Source organism: Plecotus auritus (genome assembly GCF_963455305.1).
Source record: "Plecotus auritus genome assembly, chromosome: 6".
Taxonomy (NCBI): domain Eukaryota; kingdom Metazoa; phylum Chordata; class Mammalia; order Chiroptera; family Vespertilionidae; genus Plecotus; species Plecotus auritus.
The window spans coordinates 108,372,033-108,388,682 of NC_137773.1; the positions used below are offsets into that span (position 1 = coordinate 108,372,033).

General features: G+C 54.7%; 1 protein-coding gene across 1 annotated transcript in view; it reads left to right on the forward strand.

Moving 5' to 3' along the window:
• Nucleotides 1-10,255: 10,255 nt before the first annotated feature.
• ARHGEF18 (Rho/Rac guanine nucleotide exchange factor 18) overlaps nucleotides 10,256-16,650 on the forward strand; it is a 73,324-nt gene continuing 66,929 nt past the window's right edge. Inside the window, exons 1-6 of the mRNA XM_080675249.1 lie at nucleotides 10,256-10,364; nucleotides 11,062-11,119; nucleotides 11,453-11,497; nucleotides 12,159-12,248; nucleotides 13,256-13,361; nucleotides 13,466-13,607. Coding sequence (XP_080531375.1) covers nucleotides 11,457-11,497; nucleotides 12,159-12,248; nucleotides 13,256-13,361; nucleotides 13,466-13,607 — 379 coding nt within the window. The 5' untranslated portion in view covers nucleotides 10,256-10,364; nucleotides 11,062-11,119; nucleotides 11,453-11,456. The remainder of the gene's footprint in view (nucleotides 10,365-11,061; nucleotides 11,120-11,452; nucleotides 11,498-12,158; nucleotides 12,249-13,255; nucleotides 13,362-13,465; nucleotides 13,608-16,650) is intronic.

A 16,650-nucleotide genomic window follows, 5' to 3' on the forward strand; every position in this document is an offset into this window, starting at 1 on the left:
AGAAAGGAAAGAGAAGGGGAAATTGAGTAGGAGCAGGGAAGAGGAAATTAGATATATGAGTAAACCAACAGAGACTAGAATACTAATACATCAATAAAGCAGATAAAGAATTTCCATTTTTAAAAAGGGGAAAAGAGAAAAACTAAAATGGGGATAGGAGGAGAAAAACAGGAGGAAAGGAAGAGGAATGAGGAAGAAAAAGGTGCAAAAAAAAGTAACTGATAAAATGAAAAATAAAAAAATTAAATAATAAAAATTTAAAAATAAAATGTGAAGTGTCATTTGCTTCAGCCGAGTTGTAATGCCCCATGGGAGCTGGCTTAGGACTCCACTCTTCTGTTCTGTCTGCTAATTCTGGGCTCCCTGTTAGGTGCTTAGGTGCTGGCCACTGTTAGGCACTGTCCTTTGGCTTTTAGTGCCCTGTTGAAGCTCCGAGCGATCCACTGGTCCTCTGCTTATGTCTGTCCCCCAGGCCTTGCTGCAAGCAGGCGGGGCCAATCTGCCCTCTTTGCCTGTCTGCCAGCTGTCAGTCTTAGTCACTCAAGTGTCTGTTTCTGACAGGGCTTCAGGTAGGGTTGGTGCTGTTTCACTTTCAGGGAGTAAGGTGGGTGTTTATTCCTGACCCACAGCTACTCCTCCATGAGTGGCCCAAAGTATTACTCTGGCCTTAGCTGGTCAGAGATCCTTGTATGGAGACCAATGGGGTTGGCTGGCAACCTGGAGTTTTTATCATTCTGGTTCCTGGAATAGCAGGGCATTTGGCCCCTCTTCTACACAGTCACTGAGGGCTCTTTGGGGCTATTCAGCGCCTTTGTTTCCTTTGCACAGCTCAAAATGCAGGCAGGGTGTGGCAGGCTGTATTCTCTGCTCAAGGCTACTGGGAGGGGCTAGCTCTTCTGGGGAGAAATGGCCATTTAGATTTGGAAGCTTGAGAATGTCCCAATGCAGGATTCTTGGCCACGTCTCCCTGCCCTGCTTCCTCTCAGCCTCTCCTCAGGCACCTCAAGTCTGTGCCTTTTGCCTCTCTCCCTATGCTGAAGCCTCGGGAGAGTGTTTGCAATGGAAAAGTCCTGTGTTCTGGGTTTAGCGAATAAAAGCAAGGACAAAACAAAACCAAAACAACCAGAAACTGGATTTCTCTTTCCCCAGCATCTCGCTGCTGGGGCTGCCTTTCGGACCACCTTTCGAGGGGCAGCCTTTCGCGACTATGGGCTTAGGTACGGATTCCCCAGCCACTAGCAACCCTGCGGCTTTTCCTTTCCCCTGTTGCCAAGGGACATGGTTTTGGTGCAATGCAGCTTCCTCCTCACCCTCTCGGCCTGCTGGCCGGCTGTCCCTCTCAAGCCCAGATCCCCGTTCCTACCATTCTCTGGCTGTCCTCTGCCCTTCCTTGTAAATTGTCTCCTCAGCTGTGTCTAATTTGCTAATTCCAGGTGGATATTCTCCAATTTAGTTGTTTTTCTAGTCTGGCTCCGGGATGAGGTACATGACACAACTGCCTATTTGGGCCACCATTTTCTCTCCTCCTCTCTCAAAACCACCATCCCATTTTAGAGATAAGGAAACTGAGGCCTGTGGAGAGCCATGGCAGATGCAGAATTCAGGGCTCCTCACACCTCCCAGCTCAGCCCTGACACCTTGTCCTGCCTTTCTCCACAGGCTCTGAGTCCAAGCCATGTGTCCAGCCTTTTGACCGTGGGGCTGCAGCCTTGACCACCAACAGCATCCGTGGATCCTGGAGGCCTGAGGACCTAGACTTCTTCTCCACCATGGGGGATGAGCAGGCAGGTGTCTGACCGCTGAAACAGGCAGAAGCGAAGGCACCAGGACCAGCAAGTACACTTTATTTAGCACCTGCATGTCACCAGGCACTTTGCGTGCACTATCTCAGGGGACCTCATTATAACTTGGCAAATTAGTTATTATCCCATGTTACAGATGGGAAAACTGGAATAATTTCTGGAACAAGAAGGGAGAGGGAAGGGTGGGAGGGAGGAAGGGTGGGCAGAGAGATGAGTGGGTGGATGGACAGCTGGACAATGTATGGAAGGAAGGAAGGAAGGAAGGAAGGAAGGAAGGAAGGAAGGAAGGAAGGACAACGTATGGATGGATGGATGGATGGATGGATGGATGGAAGGAAGGAAAGAAGGAAGGGATGGAGGGGAGGGGAGGGAAGGAAGTGGGGGAAGGAAGGAAGGAAGGAAGAGATGGAGGGGGAGGGAAGGGGAGCAAGTGGGGGAAGGAAGGAAGGAAGGAAGGAAGGACAGATAGACAATGTATGGATGGATGGATGGATGGATGGATGGATGGATGGAAGGATGATTAGATGGGTGAGTGGGTATGCAGATGGATAGATGTAAAGGGAAGAAAAAGCTCACATGGGAGCTCTGAGCTAGAGCAGCCCTGCAGAGCGGTCTCAAGCCAGGCTGAGATGGCCAAGTTATTACAACCTCACATCAGTCAGTTGTAGCCTGTGGGCTTCTCAGGAAAGAGTGTGATTTCCCAGAGGGGGCTGACAGCCAGCAACCATCTGCTGACAGTCCCCGCAACATCTGGGGCAGCAGGTCCTCACTGAAGGGGGTCTGGGTAGCATTTTACACTGCCCACTACTCTAAGGAAGGGCATTCTATGTATCCGCCTCTGTCATCCTATATAATAAAAGCTTAACGTGCAAATTGTCCTTTTGACCAGGAGTTCCACCAGGGGGTGGGGTCAGCTCGCCAACCACCTGCAGCCCCTTCCCCTGGCCAGCCCCACCCCAGCCGGCGGTGGCAGCAGGCAGCCAGGAAAGGGAGGCCCCAGCCGGCAGCCAGCAGCCACTAGGGACCCTACCCATGCACAAGTTTCATGCACTGGGCCTCTAGTCTATATATATAAAAGCCAAGTGACCAAAACACCAGAACGACCGGAATGACCAGTCATTATGACGCACACTATGGCGGCCAACTGGCCCCTATCGGCGCCCCCAAGCCTCCCGTAGCCCCTCCCCCTGGCCAGCCTGGCCCCTGATCAGCCTCTCCAATGCTGATTGGGGGCAGGGCCGGCCGGCCAACCTCCCATGTTCCCTCCCCTCCAGCAGCCAGGCCCCCCCCAATCAGCCCCGATCCAGGCCAGCCAGCCGGCCGGACCCCACCCATGCACAAATTCATGCGCCGGGCCTCTAGTTTTATATAAGAGAACACTGGAGCCAAGCAGGGAACTAATTGGCTCAAGTGTCAGGGATGATCCAGGATAAACAAAAGTAGGACAGAGATGCAAATTGAGTTATGGCTCCTTCCAGGATTCTGGACCTCTTGAGTAGAAGCCATGGGTTGCAGACAGGCCAACAAGATGGTGAGGGAGAAACTGTACCTGTGGGAGCAGTGAGCACTCAGCATTGCAGGGAGGCTCTGCACCCAACACCTCCAAATAAACCCCTCCCCCTGTGTCTCAGCTGCTGGCACTCAATCACCATAGCTGGAGGCAAGGGAAGCCATTGTCCTTGCCCCTCCTTCCCATCCCCACCCCAGCCCTATGAGTGCTGCCCTGCATAGCCCTCAGTTCTGTCCACATCTCTCCCTCCTTCTCCAGACCACTGGCAGAGGCCGCCATAACCACTCTCCCAGGTGATCTGCACAGGTGTCCTCACTGCTCCACCAGCTCCTGTCTTGCCCCCCTCTCCCCCCACCCACCCACCCACCAAGCCGATCTTGGCTCTGCATCTTGCATAATCTTTCCAAAGGCAAATCACAACCCCTAACCTCCCTACCACCACTGTTTGGAGCCTGAAGATTAAATCCTTAGTTGGCCTACCAGGCCTCCTGGTCCAGCCCCCTCCCCCCTCCCTCCACACCTCCAGCCTCCAGGAACTCTTCTCTTGCCAGTTGTTGGAAGGTACTGTGAACTCTCTGGCTGTGGGCTTCTGAACGTGCTGGGTTTTGTTGCCTGAAATGCCCTCACCCAGAGCCTCTGCCTACCCAACTCCTATTCATTCCTCAGGGCTTCACTGGCTGTCACTTCCTCTAGAAAGCTGGCCTTGATTGATTGATTGATTGATTGATTATTGATTGATTCAATTTTACATTTAGTAGGACTTTTTATTGAAACTCTATGAACTGATAAGATGTAGATCGTTTTAAGATATATGAAACTTGGTCCTGGCTGGTGTGGCTCAGTTGGTTGACATTGTGCCCTGTATCAAAGGGTTGCCTGTTGGATTCCTGGTCAGGGTACATGCCCAGGTTGCAGGCTCACAGGAGGCAACCAATCAATGTTTCTCTCTCACACATTGATGTTCCCCCCCTCCTTCCTCTCTAAAAGTCAATTTAAAAAAAAAAAACAAAAACAAGTAAGTAAATAAAATGTATGAAACTTGACCAATATATGGTCAGTTAAAGAAACTATTTTTATGTCATGTGGAGACTATTTTATGTGGTTGGAACTAGGGGTTTTTTGGTTTGGTTTTGGCTATGGAAGCTGTCTAAAGATTATCTAACTTTTTTTTAACTAAGTTGCAGTTAGTAGGTCTTCATACCAATGATTACCCTGGGTCTTGTACTTTTTAAAAAAGAGATTTTTCTAAATAAAATTCCAATCTAGAATTCCTGTTCCTCCAGACTGGATCAGGGGGCCCCCTTCAGATCTTCCCCAGCCCACTTCCTGGAACATCACATATTATAATTGCTGGATTTAATCCCCAATGTTCCCCAGTTCACTCCAGGCAGCCAGGGACTGTGTGACTTGCCCGGAGAAAGGGTCCTGACTCCTGAAATATAAAACTTGGAATATAAAAACAGTAACCACCCTAATATCTGCTTCCATCAATCGAGCACTTGCAATGTGCAAACCTCATCTCATGTTACCTGCAGAGCCATCGGACTAGAAGGCAACATTACATCCATTTTAGAGATGAGAAAACTGAGGTCCTTAGGAACTTGGCCGTGGGGACACTGAGCTAGCTAATAAAGCCATAACAGGACTGCAAACCTTGAGTAAGGCCTTTCTACCAGGCTGCCATTCAAGAACCATCTGTCCTGGTATTTATTTGCTATTTTATTTAAAACAAATTCCCCTTTGCCACGATGAGATAGTACAAGGGAAACAATATGCATGAAGTCGCTTTGGTGTGCTACTTTTCCCTAATTGAAAAACAGATAAACAACTCCTTATCTTGTTAAAGACATGTTTATCGATGTGCTATTTAAATCTGCACGCAGTAAGCCCATCTGCAGAGGCGGGATCCCGGGGCTATCTCGCCTCTGGGTCTGCATGGGGAGCCCATTCCCCAAGGTTCTCCATGGTCCAGAGAGCAGAAGCCTGAGCCAGTTACAATGATTAGTCAGAGGCCTGGAAAGGCCCCCTTGGGCCAGCTCACATGTTTTCTCACCCAGGAGATGTTGGAGGAAAGGTGTAGGTCCCTAGTAAAGCCCCTGCCTGTTCCTCTAGCAGTGTACCTGCTGCACAGAGCGGGGCATCCTGTGCCCCCAGCCTGCCACCCCCAGCTCTGGCCGGGTGCCCACTGCTGCCTCCTGTGAGGGACACCAGATGCGAGAGAGGGAGAGGGTCCCGGCCCAGGCCAAGAGGCTGTCCTGATATGTTTATATTTATAGGAGGATGAAAACCAGAACCACACGGAAACGTTTGGGGCAGTGGCCGAGGAGAAAGGAGATCGCTAGAGGCTGTGCAGGCACCAGGGATGGGACTGGAGATCTGAAAGGAGGCTGCTGCCAAGGTCACAGAGACACACCACAGAAGGGGCCCTGGTGTGCCAAGGACAGAGGGACAAAGTGGAGGCAGAGAAGGAGCAGCCGGAGAGGTGGGAGGGAAACAGACCTGGGCACAAAGGAGAGATTGTGGAAGAAAGGAGGCCTGGAAAACAGTGTGGCAGGTCCTTGAAAAATCAAAAATGCAATTACCATGTGCTCCAGCAATTCCACTTCTGAATATCTACCCAAAAATATTGACAGCAGGGACTCAAACATATCAGCACACCCATGTTCAAAGCAGCATTATCCACAACAGCCAAAACTTGGAGACAACCCAAGTACCCACCAGCAGATGACGGATGTACACAATGTGCTCTGTTTACATCCATACTGTGTGGTCCACCCATACAGCGGACTGTTATGCAGCCTTAAAAAGGAATGGAATCCCGGCACATGCTAGAATACAGATACACCTTGAAAACCTCAGGTCAAATGAAATAAATCAGACACAAAAGGATAATATCATGTGGTTTCCCTTATAGGAGGTCCCTAGAGGAGTCCCCTCCACAGAGACGGTGGAGTAAAGGTCCCCAGGGGTCGGGAGAGAGCGAAAGGGAAGGGGAGTTAGTGTGGGATGGAGACAGAGTTTCTGTTTGGGAGGATGACAAGCTCTGGAGCTGGATGGTGGTGATATGATGTGAATGCACTTAATTCCACTGAACTGTACACTTATAAATGGCAGAAACTGGTAAACTTTCTTATGTATATTTTGCCATAATACCAAGAATGACAAGGGAGAGGTCAGAATGTAGAGAGCTCCAAGTGGGTGAGGTCAGCAGAAAAGGCCAGGCCCTGCATGACTCTCCCTTCCTTATTCCAAGGCAAGTGCGGCCTCCGCCTCTGCCTCCTGCCCGCCAAGATCCGTGGCTGGCCAAGAGCCTGGCTTTCGGTTAGCGGGTATTTTTCCACTTCAAACTGGAAACATCCCCACACCAAGACTTAGCCGGAATCCCTCCCTTCTCCCTTACCTGGTAAAAAGACAGGCCGTGCCAAATGGTCCAGGGGTAGGGTTGCAAGGTTGCACAAATAAAATTACAGGACACCCAGCTGGATTTAAATGTCAAACATTGCCACATTTGAGATATACCTATACTAAAAAACTTATTTGTTGTTTATCTAAAATTCAAATTTAACCAGTGTCCTGTATTTTATCTAGTAATCCTATCCTAGGGCCCTCTTGCAGAATTCATGCAGGGGGACACCTTCAGGCCACCAATTGGGACAGTCCATTAAGGGATTCCTGAGATCACATAATGCCTGAGGCAGGAGAGGCCCACCCACCCACTTACCTACCAAAAACTTATCTGGAGACAGTCCTAACAAAGGCCTGGAAAGGGATAGAGGGACACCTTGCCTAACCTCAAGGGGTGGGGTAATAGCCTGGAGGGCATGCCAAAATTGGGTTTTGAAGGATAAATAGGAGTTCACCAGGCTGACTCTAAGTGGGCTGGGAGAAAAGGGTCTCCAAGAAGAAGAAAAGGCAGGTGTCCTGGCTGGAAAAACTGACAAACAGAATGACTGGGAGGAAGAGAGAGAAGGGCAAAGGAAGCAGGGGAAAAGGAGTGGAGATCATAGAGTAAAGAAAGAACATAGAGCTTGGGTCCAGGCAGACCTGAGTTTGAGCCTAGCTCTACTGTTTATGGACTGCACAGCTCTGGGTTAGTCCTTTCTCCTCCCTGCCGCTTTGTCTCCTGATCCGGAAAATACTGCCCCCTGGTGGAGCTGCTGTGGGAGACACATCTGCGTATCTGGTGTCTAACCCTGCCTGGCATGTTGCTGCCTCCTGGGTGGGAGGGAACCTGAGGCTACCAGGAGCCAGAAGCAGGAGGCAGCTGACCCTGGAGTCTTTTGAACTGTGCGGAGGAGCTGTGGCTTCTACCCGTTGGGGAGGAAAAGGCAGTGGAAGGCCTGACCGCTCAGATGTTCCCGAGTCCTCTCTGGTAGGAGGGGGCAGAAATGGGGGAGCTGAGCGAGGAGGGTGCAGGGTCTAGTACTGTAATTCCTTAAATGCTGAGAATTTGTTCATCAGGAATCTCCTTGCATTGCTTTTGAGTTGCTTTAAAAATTACATTAAAATATTATCTTGATTCCTGAGTTTTGGGTCCCCCCTTCAGTTCTGTCCCTCAGGCAGATGCCTCACCTGCCTCACCCTAGTCCCAGCTTGGTAGGGAGACTTAGTCCCAGGAGAAGCGTGAGCCCCAAGCAGCCCTGCGACGAGGAGCCTGCACGCGCAGCAAGGACAGCACTCCTCCGTGCTGCGCTTGCCAGCTTGCATTTGCAGCCTTGATCTCCCCTGAGCCTTAAAGTGAGCAGGGTGAGCAGGCAGGGCAGGGCTACTGAAGACCATGGGTCCAACAGAAAATCAGAGGTAGGTGGAAGCCCTTTTGGGGGGAATAAGGCCTTGAAGGCCCAGGTGAGACAGAGGCCTGTGGGACTGCCCTCCATCCCAGCCCACCCACCCTGAGAAGGTGTGGGATAGGAGGGATATGGGCAGGCTGGGTCTTGGGGCCTCTGCTGCCTTCCGCCAATGTGCTCTTCTCCCCACCACCTGCAGGAGGATGCAATTCCTGGGCCGCTCGGGGACAGCACAGAGGACCTCAGCCTGGACTTGGGGGCCCTTCAGGGTAGCCAATATCTCCAGGACCTGGGCCTTGAGGCCCCTTCCTACAGCCAGACTGGAGCGGCCAGGGACAGTGATCCCCCTAGCGGAGCAGCAGGAAGCGGTTCATCCTCCTCCAGTTCAGCAGGACCCCAGGGCCGGCCTCGGAGATGCAGCTGGGCGAGGCCCCGCAGCTGCTCAGACAGCTGGCAGAGGTTGGTCCCCGCCACGGAGCCTTCTGTGACCCCTCCCAGGATCAGGGGTGTTCGCACCGGCAAAGGCAGCCCCCTTCCAAGACACACATGCATGCCCACACACAAACCCAAGTGCACGGGAAAACATGAGTGTGTACAAGCCCCAAACGACACTGTGCACACACACTGCAAGCAGATGCGATCCCAGGTGTGCATGCTTGCCCACGCACACTAGGTGTACCGCTGCCCACGTTCACCGCACAGGCTTGCACATTCACTGGCTCTGACCCATACCTATAGGCCTACATGTCTGACTTGCAGGGCAGTGGCACATGCATGCACAAAGCTACAGATGCGCTTGGAATCAAGACACATATTGCCCTGTCTGGTTTGGCTCAGTGGTTAGAGCATCGGCCTGCAGACTGAAGAGTCTCAGGTTCTATTCCAGTCAAGGGCACATGCCCGGGTTGCGAGCTCGATCCCCAGTAGGTGGTGTGCAGGAGGCAGCCGATCAATGATTCTCTCTCATCATTGATGTTTCTATCTCTCTCTCCCTCTCCCTTCCTCTCTGAAATCAATAAAAAAATATTTTTAAAAAAGACACGTATGAATGCTCGACTCCACACACACCACAGTGGCAGTCCTAAAGCGTGGAGGCAGGTGCTTTAGCCACCCCCCACCCAACCCCTCCAACCCTCTCACCCCAAATAGAAAGCCAGTCCATGTAAAAATGGGGGGTCTGTGATGCAGATGTAGCTTCAGCAAATCTACCAACCTGGCTCCTCCCCCCGCTCCCCTTCTGATACAGGGAGATCTGGTATGGCCCAGAAGTGTCATCTGCAGGTCCTCCCAACCCCCCGGATTCTGGAGCTGAGCAGCAGCAGGTGGAGAAGCCCTGCTGAAGCCCTGAATCCCTCCCTTCTCCCCCCAGGTTCAACCTCGACTCCTCAGCTGTGAATGAGGGGCCATGTCTCCCTCGGACGCTGGCTACTCTTGCTCTGAACCTTCCTGGAGAGAGTCCGCAGGCCTGGACTAAAGAGTGTCTCTCTGGGGGTGGGACCCCAGCGGAGCACCCAGGCAAGGTGGGTGCAGCCTGCAGCCACCCGGACAGTCACACACCTCTGGGCCCAGGAGCTGTGCTGCGGGCGGGAAGGAGAGCCTCACCTGCCATGGCTGGGTGGTCCGAGCTGGAGCCCACGACTGGGGAGTCTTCTGAGCCCTGAGATTGCAGCCCAGGCCTGAGGATTCTTCCCTGAGGCGGGGTCCACAGCAGGGGACCCTTGGCCAGAAGTGCAGCCCATTCGTTGGGGGCAGGGGACTCCTCGGCAGGCGGCCTTGCAGCGGGAAGGGAGCCCTGTCTTGTGCTTGGAGTCTGCAACCCAGCGGCCTCTTCTTAAGTCTGGGTCTCCAACCCACAGCTGGGAGAGAGCCTGGGCCCCTTTGCTCCTGACTGACCTGCAGACGGACTGGTACTGGAATCTGCAGCTCACTGTTTCAGGGCCGGCCCACAGCCCAGCCCTGGGCAGGGGAACTGCCGCGCATCTCTGGGGAGGGTACGGCTCCAGCGTCTGGCTGCTGGGAGACCCGCTGCCCTGTGCCTGGGGGCGCCCTGCCTGTGGCTAGAGGCTGGGGCCGAGACCTTGATCGGGAGCCTTCTTGCAGCCAAGCAGCCGCTGGCACCGCTGGCTTAGTGAGATGCTTGTTCCCCGCAGGAAGGTGCCGGCCTGGAGGAGAGAGTAAGGTCACAGTCGGTTCCCGTGACCTTGGATGAGATCAGCGCCCTGGAAAGCTCTCGGGCTTCGGAGGTGCCCGCTCAAGCTGCCCAAGGTAGCCAGGCCCGGGGGGTTCCCGCACTCAGACAGAGCAGGGCAGTGGGGCTTGGCTAGAAGGTGCCCTGGATGGGTCCCAGCTGGGCCCCCCTGAGGATGTGGAGGTCCTGGGGGAGGGGTTCCTGAGAGGGGGAGAGCCTCCAGCATCTACCCCTCCCCTCTCCTCCCCCAGGGGTCTGGAGCCAAAGTGGCCCCCACCACTGCCATGGCCTCGCCTCCCTTCTCGTTCTGACTCTGTCTCTTTCATCGCCTCCCTGCCTGTCTTGGACTCTGGGTCCTGAGAGCTGTGTCTCCCTGGTGTCAGGCAGACCTGCAGGCTAAACCCAGACCCACCACTTGCTGACAAGTCTCAGCCCTGCAGCCTTTCTATGAACTGAGATAGTGTACCTCCTCAGGGCCACTGGGGGCGCGCGCGCACACACACACACACACACACACACACACACACACACGTGCAAAGCACTTAGCACATCCTAAGCTCTTGTGAAAAGCTGGGGATACCTCCATCCCTGCTCTCTTGCCTCTTCCCGCCTCTCCTCCTGAGAGTGGCAAGGCCCCTCTGGCAGATCTCCAGTTCTGCGGGGTGGGTCAGAGGGCGCCCCCTTCAGGGCGGGGCTCCTCAGTCACTCTGCAGGAGGGGGGTGGGGGCGGGGAGCTCCTCCAGCCTGTGCTTCCTGATGTTGGGTTACTTCCAGGCCTGGAGACACCAGTGCTGGAGTGTCTGGAAAAGGACCACGTGGAACCAGATCATGTGTGAGTGTCTGCCCCATGCGGGGAGGAACCCCAGTGGATAGCCAAGGTGGCCGGTTGTGGGAGGAGGTGTGCAGGTTTCAGCACTGCTGGCAACAAGTGACCCGGCAGCCACGGTCCCTCTCAGTCCCCCACGACCTCATCTTCTCTCCCATCCCATCCTTCTCCCAGGGGAGGGACCAGGCCCCTCAGAGAGGTTCCGACAGGCCTCAGGAGGGGGCCGGGGCTCCTGGTTAGGGTCTGCTTCAGGACCCAAGGCAGGTGAGGCCATTCCCCTCACCTTGGGGAACAGGTCTGTAATCTGTGACGACTGTGGGCTATCTTATTCCCACCCAGGCTGATGGTGCAGCAGGTACTGCAAGAACTTCGACAGTACCATGGGTAAGTGGAAGGGAGACAGGCGAGGGAACGGGGGTGGGAGGACAGGTGTGGGGCAGACAGGGGAGGGGACTAGAGGGGTATGGGGGACAAGTGTGGGAAAGGACAGATGTAGTAGATGGTTGTGGAGAAGTGTGGGGAACACAGGTTTGGAGGAACAGGTGTGGAGAACAGATGTGGAGGGACAGGTATAAGAGGACAGGTGTGAGAGTAAACAGGTGTGGGAAACAGGCTGTAGAGAAGACGGGGAGAAATGGGGACAGGACAGGTGGGAGGGGAGGCCGTGGGAGCGGAGGCCGGTGGGAGGGGAAGTCATGGGAGGGGAGGCCGGTGGGGAAGGGAGCAGGGCCATGTAGGGAGGAGAGAGCCACGCTGGCCCACGAAGCCTCTGCAGATGGGAACAGATGCATCTCCTTCAAACACTGCCGTCTGTTAGAAAAGTTTCCGGGCTCGCTGATTCTGTTCCACCCGGGCGTGGCCCTGCCTTCTGTCAGAACACATGCCCCAATCACCATACATGCAAGCCCACATGTGGAGGAAGGGTGGGCTCTCGGGCCATGGCAGCGGGCAGCAGGCGCACACCTAACCACAGAAACCCTGGGGGAGAGGGCCATTGAGTGGGGGAGGGGCTGCTGACCGGTGTCTGTCCCCTCTGGTCCTGCAGGGCTCAGCAGAGGGCTCAGCAGAGGGCTCACCTGTCGGTCAGCCCCAGAGAAGCCCCCTCAAACCTCACCTGGTTTGAGTTCCTGTCTGAGTAAGTAGGCAGAGCTGCTACAGGCGGGGCTGCGGGCGGGGCAGGTGGGAGCCCAGCACTGGGTTTGCACAAGCGTGTACTGGCGGCCCTTGGTGCCTGGCCTGGGCTGGGGGCAGGAGCTGGGGTCCCCATCCTCTCGCTGGAACCACCAAGGGCAACAGCAGGGGTGAGGGTGGGGCTCCTCATACACCTGTGGTGGGGGGAGGAAGACTTCCTGGAGGAGGTGACAGCTGGAACTGGGTTCTGAGGGAAGGGTAGAGTTCGCCAGTCTGCGGAGCTGAGGATGGGAAGAGAAAACAGTGCCTTCTGGACTGGGGACCGGTGTCAAGGTGCGGCTGGGAGGAGGGACAGTGGAGGAAGTCAGCAGGGGCCGGGTCACCTCTGCAAAGCTAAGGCCACAGCTGCCTAGTGACTGAGGATGGTGAGCACAGACGGCGGGGCAGGCAGGGTATAGACTGGAGGTACAGAATCCCTCCAGGGACAGATTCTGCCCAGCTGGGCTTGTTTGTCGTTGACCTAACAAGTATTTATTAAATGAAGATGTGCCTGTGATCGGGCGAGCCAGGGTAGTGGTATGGGGAGGGAAGGAGAGCGGGGTTTGAGAGAAATCCCGCAGGAAGAATGGGCAGGATTTATAGGCTCATTAGATCTGGAGGTGGGGGAGGGGTGAATCAGAGGGAGGAGGCAGAGATGGCAGAGCCAAGATTTCCAGCCCAGGCCCATCAAGGGACCTCAACCTTGAGACCATGTCACTTGACCCCTGCAAACCCAATCACTATGGTTCCTGGAACTTTGCAAACAGCCTCAAATGTTTGATGAGTGAATAAATGAGTGAGAGAAGGAGGGAGAGAGTTGGGGACCACAGAAGAGGTGAAACAGGAGGAGGAGGCCACAGGGAAGTGGATGCAGGTCGATTCCAGGAGCGACATGCAGGACTGGCTCAGAATGGCCCTCTGACCCTGCTGCCCGCCCTCCCCCCACCCCCCATTTATCTTTCCACCCCTCAGGAGTGAAGATGGAGCCAGCAACATCGAGAGGAGTGACAGGAGCACCACCAGGTCGAAGTGCAGACTCAGCTCCCTCCGCAGTCGAGTCACCAGGCACAAGGACAAGGTCAGGGGGTAGGCACGGGGCCCCCTCTGCCTTCCTCGGCATGTCAGAGTGCCCCTGGCCCTGGAGCCCTGTGATTCTAAGCCTCACCTCTGTCCCCCCGACAGGGGAAAAGCCCCGTCCCTCTAAAGGACAAGGATCAGGATGCTCGAGAGAGAAGGGAACGTGTCAATGGCCACCAGCTGTCACGAGGAACCTTCTCTGGCCACTCCAACTGCACCCTGTACAGCACACCAGTTCTCTGCCCCAGTAAGTCAGCTGGCCCAGCCTGTCCCCTCGGATGGCAGCCACTTTCTCTACTTTTCTAAATCGCTCTTGTGGCCGCCTTCGCTCTTTGCACTCTTGGCCCATTTCACCCTTGCCAAGGGTGGGCTGACCCTGGCTCCCTGGAGAGCACCAGCATCGGTCCCCAAGGGCAGGGACCATTTGGTTAGTGAGGGGCCCCCCAAATTCCCTTTTTAGTTTCACTTTTGTTGTTGCAAAAATCCTCTTGCAAAATGTGGACTCGGACAGGGTATTAGTTAGTGAGCACTGCACAACGAAGTCCTCCGTGTGGCATGTACTCTCACAGCTCCTTCCGAAGGCACTAGGGACGGGATAGCCCAGGTCTCTCTCCTCGTGTCTGGCCGTTCCTTGGCCTGTGGCTGCAGAACTGCAGGCCTCACATTGTGTCTTCCCTGCGCGCGTGTCTGTTTCCCAAAGTCCCCTTTCTTATAAGGACACTAGTCAGCCACATTGCTTTAGGGGCCCGTCCTTCTCCAGTGTGACCTCATCTGAACATACGACATCAGCAATGACCCTATTTCCAAATAAGGCCACCTTCTGAGATACTGGGGGGGACTAGGACTGCAACCTATGAATGGCGGGTGTTACCAGAAAGGGGACCGGCCCTGAGTGGGTCTGCCTAGGGCCAGCTTGGACTGTGTGGGTTCTTGACTTCGTGCAGAAAAAATTTCACAACAGGCGTCCGGGTGACTATGAGGGACCGTTTATTAAAGCTGGGGGCAGTGAAACAAAGGGCTTAGCATAGAAGAAGCAACAGGAGAGCCCAGGCTGGGCTGCCCTAGCTCTCTGGGGAGTCAGAGAAAAGGGGGCCTTGGGGACAGGCTCAGGGATTAGCCCGGGACGAGCTGCTGCTGCCCATTGCTCCCCAGGTTGCAAGTCTCGTGGGGGCCCTTAGCGTTTAGGAGATGCATGTCTGTGGGGGAAGAAGTGGGGAAAGGGAGTGGCGGGGGCTGCTCCCCGAGGAAGAGCATGTGTTGGGTCATTTGTCTTGAGGCTTCGAGATAGAGACTCTTCCCAAAACGGTAATACAGCTAGCTGTCCAGGTGTGGGGCCTCGAACCCATGGCAGATTCTGAAGGCCTCTGACCTTCTGGGAGGCTTCAATCCCCATGTCTGTCGTGGGTAGACAAAGTCTGGCCTTTTAACTGGTTTCTAATAGTTGGGCCAGTAACCTGTCACTGTCACATTTTTCTAACAGCCTCAGTCCCTTAAGAGGCCTGGTAGCATGAGACAGCGTCCCTTCAGAAAGAAATAAGCCCAGCCAGCATTTCTGGGTTCAAATTCTATTTCCAGCAAGTTTCCAAGATCAGGTAACAAAACCCGTTTATTTCTCTGAGCACCTGTACATTTGAGGCTTTTCTCTATTAGCTATACCTGTGGAAGAGGCATTAATGACAAGCAGTGACATTGGTGTGAATTACTCCCAAGCAAGCTGCGGGCTAGGGCAGGGCTTCCCACCCTAACAAGGCTGCCAGAGCAGAATTGCAGCTCATGGCCCTGCAGCAACAGAGCAGAGGGCTACACTCCGGGGGCCGCTTTTCTGGGTGACTTTTCTCTGTCCAGGAATTCTCTGTTGGCCCTTCCCCAACCCCTGGTGTCCAGCCAGGAGGTCCAAGAGGTGCCTTGGCTGGGGAATACACAGGGGGCTTTGGGCCGCCCTAAGTCCCAGGCTAGGGGCACGAGGTCTGACTGTCCCTCCTGGGCCTAAGCAGGTGGGGGCGCTTGGGGTTTCACACCCCAGGAGTAAATTCCAAAGAATAGGGAGTGTGCCGCCGGCTCTTCACATTTGGGCTGTGAGCCTTTCCTAAGTCCTCTGCCAGGAGCCTGGGCTTTCAGTCCCCTCCCAGCCTTTCAAGAAGCTGGGGAGCCACTCTTTAGCTCCCCTCCCCCCAGGCCCCGGGGATCAGGAGCCAGCGATCACTGGGAGCCCATCACTGGGAGCCCGGGAGCTGCTGGGAAGGCATCTCCTGTGGCCGTATGCTCCGGCCCCCGCTGTGGGATTCTGTGCACCTGGCCACTAGCAGTGCAAGGCTAAGACAGGAAATGGACCAGGACAGGAGAGAAGGGCCAAGAGTGACAACCCTCCCCCTCCCCCCGCCCACCCCCAGTGCAGGCCAGATGCAGGCCAGAACAGCTGCAGGAACACAGGGTCCCGTCAGCTTCTATTTCTTCTGCGATTTTATCTTCCAAGGGCTGGTTTGGAGGCTCAAATGGGCTTCTTGAGTATCAGGGAGATGACAATGGCAGGGAGGGGTGTTTTCCACGTGTTCCACAAGTCCGTTCTCCCAGTCACGCCCCTGTTGTGGGGGGCACTCTGATGCACCATAGGATGTTGAACCACATACCTGGCCCCCACCCCCTAGATGCCATCACCCCTCCCATGGAGTCAGGACAACCAAAAATGGCCCCAGACATGGCCACGTGTTCCCTGGAGGACAGGACTGCCCTGGGTGAAAACCAGGGGGCTAGAGAGATGGAGAGCAGGACCTAGAATTACACCTCCACCCTCGGAGCAGGTTAGGGTTGATGTTTAATTTCTTGCCTTTCCTGGCTCCACATGGGGCGTTAGTTCCTTCTTCCTCATTCCTGCCTTTTTCCGAGCACCGAGCACCGCTGTGGCTTTGCCTTGTGTAGAGCCCGGGGTATCCACTGCTGGTGCTGTGGTCAGGAGCGTTCGGTTTTGAACTGTTTGCCCATCCAAGGCGCTCCAACCCGCTTTCTGACACACAACCTGTCTTTGGCTGAGGCTGGCATGGGCTTTGCAAGTGCAAAATGCACTGACAACTTCTGTGTATTAAAGTGCTTCTAAGCAGCAGGTGATTTCCTGTTTCTGCTCTTCCGGGGGTTGAGTTCGGGTGACTACAGGGGCCTTCCTGGAGGGCCAGGATCAAGCGAGCCCTATCTTAGGCATCTGATTCAAGGAGCTGGTTAGAAGTTGGCAGAAAGAAGGGTGAGATCTAGAACCATCCATAGACGGACATAAGGGAGCGGCTGCTTTCACGCTACAC